Source organism: Gigantopelta aegis, unplaced genomic scaffold (assembly GCF_016097555.1).
Source record: "Gigantopelta aegis isolate Gae_Host unplaced genomic scaffold, Gae_host_genome ctg3653_pilon_pilon, whole genome shotgun sequence".
NCBI classification, from domain to species: domain Eukaryota; kingdom Metazoa; phylum Mollusca; class Gastropoda; order Neomphalida; family Peltospiridae; genus Gigantopelta; species Gigantopelta aegis.
The window spans coordinates 51052-63612 of record NW_024533448.1 but is presented as its reverse complement, the minus strand read 5'-3'; the positions used below and the strand labels follow the sequence as shown (position 1 = coordinate 63612).

At 32.9% G+C, this 12561-nt stretch overlaps 1 protein-coding gene and 1 pseudogene across 1 annotated transcript; one reads left to right on the top strand and one right to left on the bottom strand.

Annotated features, from left to right (window-relative positions):
- Positions 1 to 226: 226 nt before the first annotated feature.
- LOC121392359 (cyclin-Y-like protein 1) lies at positions 227 to 2209 on the bottom strand. Its single transcript, XM_041523597.1, is given in 10 exon segments — positions 227 to 416; positions 481 to 523; positions 526 to 531; positions 582 to 696; positions 798 to 916; positions 957 to 984; positions 986 to 1016; positions 1066 to 1101; positions 1177 to 1274; positions 2123 to 2209. Coding segments are annotated over 10 exon segments (753 nt in total).
- Positions 2210 to 2492: 283 nt separating this feature from the next.
- On the top strand, positions 2493 to 11263 carry LOC121392358 (annotated as a pseudogene).
- The last annotated feature ends 1298 nt before the right edge of the window (positions 11264 to 12561 follow it).

Sequence of the window (12561 nt, the reverse complement as noted above, 5' to 3'; positions counted from 1 at the left end):
TCATGTAATAAAAATAAATTAGCACATTCCACATGTATATGCTGGAAAGATAAGAGAACAATATATCCAAACAATTTATTGTTATTGTTTTTTAACTTAAAACTAGTGTATTTTTGGGTGATAGAGGTTCTAAACTTTGAGATCTTCGCAGTTTTCTTCGGGAATAATCTTACGATCAGCTACATTTGAAAGAGCCTGGAGAGAGACAAATAAAATGGAGAATTGTTTAATTTTCAAACACTCTTACTTCAATTTTTAGTGCTCTATCTTTTGTTAGTGGTAAATATTCATTTGGAAATGTGAGTCCATTTTCTTCTGATAGTGTTCTCAAGTCAAAGTAATATTTGGCGTACATTTTGGCCGGTACATTAATGTTGAATTGTATCTGTTCTAAATATACCCTTTCTAACTCATTCCTAAATGGATATACAACAAAAATGGACAAAACATATTAACTTAATGGACAGATAGCGACCTTACATATCTTCAACAGTGATTTCACGTAAAATTTGACAATAGTCACATTCCATACTGTAAAAATTTACAATCATTGTTATGATAACAAACCAGTTTCTTCTAACCTGCTTGATCATCCCATACTTTTGAAGCTAACAGTATAGCTCCGAGGAGAATGCGTTTCCAATTTGAAGGATGTAGATCTATCTCACTGTATTGTAAGAGCCTCTCTAAATAGATCTATAAAATGATAAATAAATCTATAAGTTGAATCGATGGATTAAGAGACAAATGTATGGACGTATACTTTAAGTGGACATATGAATGACAATTGTTCTTACAATTGTGATGATAGCACATTCTGATGTAAGCTGTGCAGCATGAAATAAAGTTTTAATAAATTTATATATTAGTTTGTGATCTGGTGTAAAATCAGCATAGTGATCAGAACGGGGTCTCGCTGAAATAAGGGACAATATAATCTATTGTTTACGATGTACTTACTGTGAGTGGGTGGATTTTCTCATCAATATATATCTAATGTTTTTGGTGGTCTGTCTCTAACACTATAAGACAATATTATAAATAGCAAAGTAGAAAATGTCTTACCGTCCTTTGACAATATAGAATACAGCTAATGATGCACTGAAAAGATAACAATATTTTAAATAATTATGACTATTTTATAATACTAAAAATTTTGCTTGCATTAACACTGACCATTTTAAAGTAAATTTTAGGTTGGGTAAACTGACAGTACTGTCATCTAAAAAAACTGTAGAACAGGAGTTAGCTTTCTTAATAGCAAGAGGAGATTCCTATACGAAAAAAAATGCAGCATCATTTATCCATTCCATTCATCCATCTGTCCATCCTTTCATCCAATGGATTATTAAGACACTAACAGGTGATGCAATGATACGAACACTACTGATGTCAATGACGACCTATAAATATATAATATACTATACTAATGATCTGTGTATATAATATAATATCCTAATAAGTCTAATGATATATTGACTAATAAGTCTAATGATATATTGTATAATATAATATATATAATATAATATACTATATAATATACTAATAAGTCTAATGATATATTGTATATATATAATATACTAATAAGTCTAATGATATATTGTATATATATAATATACTAATAAAATGATATATTGTATAATAATAATAATCTAAGTTACTATATATTATTGTATATAATATAATATACTAATAAGTCTAACGATATATTGTATATATATATAATATACTAATAATTCTAATGATATATTGTATATATTTATACTAATAAGTCTAACGATATATTGTATAATAGATAATATACTAATAAGTCTAAACGATTATATTGTATATATATAAATATATTAATAAGTCTAATATTGTATATATATATAATATATTAATACGTCTAGATCTTACCATTTTCATCATTTTCATGGCCACATGTGATAATTTTAAAAACATAGTTTCATCTTTGCTAGAATTATCTAAAAATGGACAAATAGAAGTAATAAATGTATAGATAGCAGTAGCTACACCCACCCTCTCTGTCAGAGATGTGATCCAATGTATGGCCTAGTACTGAGGAGTCTAAGTTGTTATTAGATAGTATTGGAACAGGAAGCTGGGAATGAGGCAGTACAGGTCCTTGCCCAGTGTTTGGCATTGGGGCTGAGTCCGTGAAGTCTGCATCAATTTCATCATTACCTGGAGAACAGCAATTCCCCATAATTATATCCGAGCCAAAAGAGAGTTAGTAACTTTGAATTTCTATCATAAGATAATAATCTGATCACTTCTGTTTATAGGGACACCTCCCACTAAATAACTTAGTGGAGGTGGTTCCTATAAGCGAATTCACGTGATCTACACACTATGAATTTTAAATTACGTTAGGAAGAGGGAGTGGCTAAAGCAGCTGGCTGCAAGGAAAGAGAATGCAGGATAAACTAAATTATATTCTCTTTTTGTTGTAGACATTGTGCCTATTTTCTCAGTGTTATATAGTACCAATGGCTGCTATTGGCAAGAGAGGCAACGAGATGGCCCAATTCTGGGAATCTCTTCCAGTCAAAGTAAAGGTATGTGAGTTACTGCAGTGAAATGGAATTTATGTAGTATTTTTTTTTATCTGTAGTCTGTTTTATACAGTTCAAATCGTCGTTTAATTCTCTCTAGTGATGATGTACCTCTCTTACCGATCTATCCAAGTCGTATTAAAATCATTACCAAAATACTATCTTTTTGATGATATCTTTGTAGTAATTCAAGTATGTTATTTGTATCATTAAACTAATAATTAATTCATTTTGTAGGGTACTACCCTCGTTGAGTACCCATTAGAATGGATTTGGGTTCAACATATTCTTAATATAGACCCACTTCATGTTAACTCTCAAAAATATGTATGTCATTGAATTATTATTGGATGTGTAACTAAGATTTTAGATCATTGATCAGTACATTACTATATATGGTATTAAAGTATTTAGTTGTGTTCACATATTGTACTGGACACTGCATAAGTGACTTATATATGTTATCAACATTAATGTCTACATCACATATGTGTATTTATTGATTTAGTACAAAACTAAACATCATTAGCACTAAAGTCTAATGATCATGTTACTAAATATAGACATGATAAATTGTTGCTATTTATAGTAAAACATTTATTCTCATAGCACTTGCTTCAGATTGACACTGCCAGAAACTTTCATTGATTTACATTGCAAAGAATTTGTTCACAAGGTATCTGATATTATTATGTTAATGACTGACTTATAAATGTCTTATAGTCTTTGTGGATTAGTTCTCTTATAGAAGCTATTTCATTGATACTTAAGATACCACAGGTTACTACAGGAAGAGGGTAATAAATGAGTGTGTGGATACAATGTAAACAATTTGATAATGTTTGCAATTATCTATTGATAACTGAATTGCTTTCATATTTAATTTCCTTTACAGAGACTTAACGTTAGATACACAATTAGAATTAATCAAGAAACGGGATTTTATGGAGTACACTTTTCATACTCTCCCTGATTTAAAAGATGGCAGATTCAAAGGACAATGGTTGAATGGAAAACCTCATGGAAAGTATGTTCTCATTCTCATACCATTTAACTTCATTCCTATTCTCCTATTCCAGTGGTGAGTTTGGCATGAGCCTAGTGGTAAACTATACAAAGGAAACTTCAAGAGAGGCAAATTTCATGGACAAGGAGAACTCCTTGGTTTGCTGATAGTGAATATAGAAAGAAATATATCGGAGAGTTTATGAATGGACATATGGATGGAAAAGGGGAAATGAAGTAAAGACCCTATTAATTATTAATCCATAATATATCTCACTCACACACACACAGATATCTAATGGTGATGTATATGATGGTTGTTGGTGTGAAGGGAAACGAAATGGATTTGGGCAGTTAGAAGAAGCTTCTAAGAAGAACTCGCTATATATTGGTAGCTGGATATCTGATAAACGTCATGGTTATGGAATATATGATAACAAAATGAAGTGAGTTTTTAATGATAATGTCACTATCTTATAATGTATCATCACTGTAGACATGAGCGATATTTTGGGTATGTGGGCGGAGAATATGAGGTGTGGTCCTGGAGTGATTGTAACTTCAACAGGAACTTATTGTGAAGCTGTTTTTTGTCAACGGAACTGTTGCTGTGAGTGAACTGAAAATTTGATAAATAGGTTCCTTATGGACAGATAGAATTTGCAATGGATGAATGTGATGATGTTGGATTATAAAAGATGCATGGAATGATTAATAGATATATAGATTGAAATTATGGATACATGGTTTGTTTCGATGGATGAAGTGATTTTTCTCCTATATTTAAGGTTGGTAAGGATGGATTAATTCTTGATCATAATGGAAGTTCTTTTATGGGTAAAGTTGGTCCCGACTTTACACTGGCTGGCAAGGTAAATCTTATTTAATTAATTACTCATTAAATCTTTAAATAAGGGAGTTTGACTCTTGACAATGGTACAACTATCGATGGATTCTTTGGAGGATCATGGCACAGTAATATTGAAATTCAACGTGGTAACCTTACTAACTCCACAAAGAGATCATCAACTAGTGTTAATCAAAGTACAGAGTCTTGGAGAAATTCTCTATCAGATTTACAGTAAGACTGAGAATGTCTGTTCATCATTTTCTTCTTTGTCATTTTCTCATTTTTTTTTAGAGTAGCCAAACTTGATAAAAGAATTGGTACTTGTACTGTTGCTTGCCTCTAACAAGTGGGAGCCAATTTTATGAAGAGTGTGAGAAGATGTTAGGATTTTCAGGCAATGCTGCATGTGATGTTCTAACTGCTTGGAGTCGCATTGCTGCTGGTACATTTGAAAAGCAACAACACAATGCATATTCCTTGTCTCGATCAGCAAATAACTCACCTCTCCTAGGAGCAGATCTCCTTTAAGACGGGCTGCTTCACTAACACAATCTCCAAAACTGTAACGTACACCTGGAGAGTTAATCTCTCTGGAGAGAGCCCGTGCTATGACATTTCAAGACGATGCTGACAATGAAAGAACAACTGAAGTGAGCAGAAGGACCAATGGATGACTTGGAAGCTTCACTGATGCACATGAGTATTGAACATAGTTTGAAGTTAAAACAATGGAACTAGGGTTAAGATCAGTGGTCCGCTTCATTTACAAGAGGAGATGGTGAACTCATACCCACCTGCTAGGGAACACTGGATTGAACTATTCTCCTCAAGCTGATGACAGTCCTCCTATGGAACAACCATTGTCTTCTCTAATGGAGGAGGATGAGAGGGAGGTTGAAGAAGAATGAGACGAGGGGAGCAGGATAACACATCATTTTGATACAAATCATGCAATTCAAAGATATATTGATCAAGTGAGTGGGAGAGAGAGAAAGATTAAATTGTAACATTATTTTCTAGGCTTTATACACCTACCCATCCTCTGGGTATTTTAATGAATCATTGGAGAGTGTTTTTAGAGAAAGTTATGGTGGTATTGGAGCTAACAAGTTCCTTCTTTCTCATGCAATTTCTGAAGTACAGTACATCATCAAACGACTTCATAGTATCATTAGGTGAGTGGGTGGATGAAATATAGAATATTGTCATGACTATTTTGTAGAATCTTATTCCCATTTTGGATGGAAATGATGAAGAGGTTACAGCTACAGGACTAACCCGTCTGGGTTTGGCTGACCCTGATGATTATCTATGCATCGATTCTGGTAAGCTTCATACCACACATAATACATTAATTTTATTTATAGGGTACACTTTGCTCCACCCCTTGGTGTTTCAAAGGATCTTTCCTACCCTTAAAATGTTGTATATTTTGCACCATGCTAAAGAGACAAGGAATATAGTAGAGGTATTGATATCCTCTCTCAATGAACGATGATCGTCTAGTTCATTTTATCCACTTTCCTCAGTAAGGAGATGATGATGTCATAAGCAATATAATGAATTATTTTTAGAAATGTTTGCAAGAAAGTTATCAGGTGAATGATTCAGATAACTCAGTTCTACAGGTGAGTTGGTTTGAGACCTTTATTCAGTATCACTTTTTAATACTATTCATATAACTTTAAGCTGCATTAAGACACTATGTTAAAGAGGAATTGAAGTGTACTGTTGAAGAGATAAAGAAGAGATTGGTGTATAAAGAGCCTACCTAATTGTTCCTATATTAAATCATACATGTTCCAAATTTCATTTTAGACTTAGACTAAGATAACTACTACAAAATTAGTATTATTATTCGACGAATTTATCGTAATCTAATCATTTGGTACCCATAACTATAGTGACATTCCTAAGCATTGGAGTATGTACTTGTTGTACTTACTTGAAACTGAATCTGGCAAACCAAAACTACATATTACCTAATGTACAAATAACTGGACTAAGCATATACTAATGTTTTGTAATACATCTTAGATTTAAAACATGGAGACAAGCAAGTTTTACAAAGAAATTAAGTAAGTGTTTTATCTTTCATGGGCAGGCTGAACTATCCAAAATTTCTCTAGTACTTTGTACACACCAGGAGAATTTCTTGAACTATTCAGACTGGCTTTCCAGAAACTGTCAAATGTATGAAAATCATTAATTAATTTAATTTGGTGTTTTAAACTAGATTCAACAGTTATCATGTGTATGTTTACTACCATCAATTGTTTATATTGTTGTCAAAGCTAGACTACCTCATTTGGGATCCTATCTTCACTTTCTAACTGATTTTGCTCACACTCAACCTGCAGATGAATATACACTGGTCACTTATGAGTATATGAAATAATCACAATAAATATATCTGTCAATTATTTTCTAGGCTGCATATAATTTCATTCGACGACATGACTACCCTCGGTAAAACTATTATTATACAACAAGATTTCAAGCAATTATATGTTATAATTATGTCATGGTTATTTGATTATCCAGAATAAAATGAATCAAGTAAAATGAACCATAGTTTTCTCATTCTTTGCGCATGCGCACATTTTAGGCGGTACCAGTACCCTCCAACGCGGTTATTATAGCGACATAGTTTTACTAAGAGCTGTTACTTACCAACGTTTCTTCCTCTTTGTTGATACTTTTACTGCAACGTTTAGTACAGTTTTAATTTGTGATGGGCTAATTTTGTAGGTATTTCTTCTTAACTGTCATCTTTGGTTTTCGTCTCCGTGATCATCGCAAAAGAATGCGAAAGTTGTTGTGGAACGAAAATCTTCGTAAGTTTTATAGTTACACGTATTAAATCGAGACTCTTGTTGGTTGTAATTTTTTTAGGAATAATAACCCAGAGATTGATTATGTACAACTGACTGTGCAAAACGCTCAAGGATTTTGTGCTGTAAGTTTTTTGTCAACTTTATTTGGAAATAAAATTATTGTAACTATCTTTTTTTCTCAGTTAAAGAAGTGCAATGCACCATTTTCAGGCTGACTATTCACGGACTTTGGTGAGTTTATTGATCTCTGAAACTGACATTTTATTTGATCTTTTCAGGCCATCACAAAAAGGAGTGATGGGACCTAACAGCTGTAATTCATCAGCCAATTTTATCCAACCCTATTAAATGTAAGTTATCAATTCAACACATTTTTAACACGTTAGTATGGACATGGTGATCATGTTTAAGATAGATGTTAAAAATGTATTCATCTGCAGATGTTAATTGCTTCGATTTCATTGTTCTCATATTTACTTGTATAGGCATTGATGAGTGCAATGGACAAGGAATGGCCTACTTTATTGGGGGAGATTCCACTGGTTTCTGGTAAACCACATGCACTACTGCTATGCCAACTTTCTACACATGTAGTTCATGAGCCATTACTAGTACCAACATAACTGCATCCTACACTAACTGGTACACATGTAGTCCATGTGTTGAACACCTTGTTTACATAATAGGTAGTCATTCATTTCCTAAGTTGCCACCTTGTAGGTGTGTCATTCTTTTAGCACCTGTATTTCAAAGGAATGCAGTAATCCCACACTATTGGACCTACCATTCATCAATATTTTATTGTGACATGTCTTATGCAGGTGTCACCGAGTGGTGCAAACATGGTACTTGTGCTATGGTTGCCAGTGAAGTCCCCGTTACTTCAATGATCCATTTTTCCAAACTACACTTAGTCTATTTGGCTCTTTGAATATCGATGACAGTCTTGCTAAGAGTGGAATCACTCACTCTCCTGATAATAATATAAAGTATGTTAATATATATTTTTTATCTTATCATATTTAACTATTTCTTTATAGATAATAGCTTTCTGATTTTATTGCTACTTATCAGTTCTAAACCTGCATTTGAATGTTCGGTAAATATTTATTAGTCTATTTGCGTAATATTTATTGTTTTGTGTTTATAGAAACATGGAGATGGGTCAAATTCTTTTCCAGGCTCGATTTTGTTTTACTCCTGATCTTAAACCCACTTATTGCAATATGGACTGGTTTGCTTCATTAAAGTCCGTCGTGATGATGTCCCCATATTTATTATATATAATCATAGGGTTTTGCTGCCTCTTTTGTCTAACATTTGTTCAATTATTTTTTTACTTACATGCACATTTTTTCTAAGAGGCAATGACTACTAAAAATATGTGTCTATTTATTTCATGTCCCCATATTTAATCAATATTTTAAACCATGAATCACTTTTATGAATAATAATAAATTATTTATTTTTGTCAATCACCCTAAATTTCTGCTGGGAAACCAAATTTTATATACCGTAAATATCCTATTTATAGGTAAAATTATCAACATTAATTTTAATGCTATTTTTTAATAACTAGTACCCACGTGGCTCAAGATGATAAGGTGAAGAAGACAAAGTTACATCAATCTCTCACTCGCAGATCTTAGGAGCTGATGCTCCTAAAAGTTCTAACGTGTCAAGAAAAGGAAGATGCTCGTGGATAATGAGGAATTTGTTGGTGAAAAGAATGACTAAAAGATTTTGGAAGAAGCTCGCCTTCAACAGGAGGAACTTGAGGGAAGAATATGGTTTAGGACAATCTGTGAATAGAGAAAAGAACACATCAAAGTTACAGTTAGCACTAAGTTGTCACTTGATGGAACTCATTTAGGAGAGAGTTCAGAAAGTGAAAAGAGGATATTTTGAAGTATCAACTGATATATTACCAGAAGTGAAGTGAAAGAAGATGAGAAAGCTATTCGACTATGTATGGCAACTGAAGTAGCCTCACGTAGAAACATTAGCTATATATACCATGGAAAAAATTAATTCGAGATAAACATGACTGACCTCTCAACTAAAACTATCAGATAATCCCCTCATTGATCACCTCACAATTAGATGCTAAGTAGTTCAAGTATTTACATCAATTGGGGCACATCTTGTCTAAGTATCGTTGCAGGAAAACTTCCTAAAAGCATTTAAAGTCATACCATCTTTATCAAATTGGGAGGAAGTCTTTGTACTTAACTGAACCTGAGAAATGGTCAGCATCAGCCACCTGTTGCAAGCAACTCGAATTTTCTCTTCCAATCTAAGTGTTTTGCTAACAGCTCAGGATTTATATAATCTTGTCCTTCTTCCTCGTGTTCGTGATGACATTGCTGAATATAAAGGCCTAAACTTTCACCTTTATAATGGCATTGAAGAAGGCATAATTTAACCTGGACTTTTTTTTCAAGGGCTTACTTCTGCCACTCTGTGAATCAGGCACTTGCAGGAGTCTTCGTGAAGCAATGGATTATTAGTAGTGTCTTAGCTTTAAAACTAGCATTCCAATGTTACATTCTAGTGCTGCTCTGTGGAAGATTGCAGAAAGGATGGAATATTCCGGTGCAAATAGTATTTTTTTTTAAGGCAACTCTTCTTGACAAAAAATATGCTTTGCCTTTATCGAGTTATTGATGCTATTGTTTTTCACTTTTTAGCAAAATTTTCAACAGACCCTCGACCACTATCCTGTTTTGTGGCATCAGAGCTTGTGACCTTTGTTCAAAGATATAGGAAGATATCTCATTGGATCAAAAAGAAGCTGTTTTGGAATTATTGCGTCTAAAAGCCGCCTCGATGAAATTAGTCCTGAAGTTTCGACTTGAGATTGTCAATTCCAAATGTCGTCGATGTGGTGCACTTGTACATTTCATAAAAACCAAACTAGTCATGACAATATGTTTATGTGAATATACTGATTTTTAGTAATATTAATACTTTTAGATACGTGCGATAGTCTATTTTTAGTAAACTCTTATAAAGGGCTCAATGAGCCTTCCCTTTAGAATATTAGTATAATAGCAGTTTCCGGGACAGACTGATATGGGGAGAGAGAAGAAGCGAGCGAGCGAACGAGCTGGAAAAGATACGCAGGCTTTAGGAAGTAAGAAAAACGAAATAGTGGTAGGTGTTAAATGATATATTGTAGGGCACTGCTATCATCTGGTCATTATTGTCTTTGCTATATATATAGGTACTTACAAGGTCCTTTACAGAGAGACATCATCCCTATTGGCCATAATCCTAGGCGCTTGAACGACGTGCAGATCTAGTGATATCCAATTCTGTGCAATCTGAGCATAGGACTATCGTGAGTTATCCTCACGCAAAATCATCCAAATGAGATATGGAATAGAGAAGAACACGTTAGTACAGAAAGTAGAGCCCTTTCACTCTACCAGCCCCGAGGTGGAAAATCAGTGCCACATGCATCCTCTCATTGTAACAAGCGAGCATTTCCTTAAATTATTTCAATGGCACTAGGCGCACAACATTGACTTGCCCTTTATCTCATATGAAGTCATGGTCACAAGTTTGTTGAAAAAACCTAACATGAATGGTGGTGTGCCATTTTCCTTTTTCCTTTGATCATTGTCAAAGTTAAGACATCTGTTGGTAACTGAGGATTGCAGTTATCTTGTTCTTTTTATAATAATTGCTAAGGTATTGTCATATGGTTTGTGTTATTTACCTCCAAGTGACTCTTATCCAGTTGCGACATGTGCCCCTATATGGTATGTTGTTAATAAGTTGCTTCTCAAAACAATGTGGTCTTATAAACATTTACTAGCATAGAACCTCATCCAAGAGTCTAATCTTGGAATTTATTTTCATACAATAAGACAACATCCTACGCATTACTACAGGTAAAGGAAGTGTTTTTATATCTTCTTACTATTATTAATCATTACCTTATTTTGTATAAGAGTTCTCACCTGGCCAAGCAGTGTCTTGAGAAATTTCAACAAATGGAAGGTTAACAGAATGTCAAATGGCTACTTGCACGTTCTAGAAGACTTGAAGTGCTTTGCAAGAATAAATGATTTACTTAAAATGACTGGACTTTATAGTCTGACAAAGTCAGTTATGTATACTCCCTTTATATTCGATTGACATATATGCTTGTCGTATATGAGGAAGTAACCTCCGAGTACTAGGCTGATGACTTTTTTTTTTCGCGATTTTTTTTGAACACTACACGTCTTTTTGTGTTTTTGATTTACTTATGTCTTAATGGAACATGCTTTTTTTTTTTTTTGTTTTCTTTTTGAAAATCTAGATAATTAAATCAGTTTTTTTTTTTTTTTTTTTTTTGGTTTTACACTTTTGTTTTTGTATGAGGCAGAAAATATTTTGAATCAACACTTTGTTTGTTTTTAAATTTTTTTTTTTCTGTTTCTTTTTTTTTTTTTTTCCGAACAGACAGTATCCATTAACTGAACTTATTCTATGGATTTGATTATGCCCAAACTACTTGAAAATCTAGAACGACTGATATAAGTTTTCAGAATCCAGAGAATTAGTGAACTCTATGTTTTTGTAACTAAATAGTATCCCAATCAGAGTTACTATATATTTTTTGTGTGTGGATGTTTCCATTTTTATTTAAATAATAGTGTTTGATAATTAATTTAGTTAGTCAAACTGACTTATTGATAAAACAATTTTTATTATTATTATTATAATTAAGCTTAAATATTTTACACCTAATATAACTTCTTTAGAAACTCCAATCAGCATTATAACGTCACGTATTGGTATTTCCCCAACTCTTGTAGAAGTTTGTCTATAATTTTAGTAAGTCTATCTATATTTATTAAAGTCTATCTATTTTTAGTAACATCCTATATCAGACTTAGTAACACAAGCATCCTATTTATTATAGTAGGCATCCATAAGTATGAATATCGTTATTTTTTGCATAGACAACAAATAATGGTTTCATAAAATATAACAAAACGACAAAATATTCATGAATATCCAATACCCACCATCAGGTTAATTTAGTTTATTTCTGTTGTCATATAGAAAGGTAATATTAGCGCAAACAAAAACACATATAATTTAGTGATTTCCTATATGGGGCAATGAAGATGTACAAACTTACGTTACAAATTGTTTACATATCATGTCATAATCACTTCATTAGTAATTTTCCCTCATTATCCAAAGACTATAACTTAATTGAACACGTTAATGTCTCTCTCAACAATTTTGTGGTCTAGTCAGTTGGAGACTTTTCCCTTAATTCTTTTTGCCTGCTAGAACTTCATGTGTA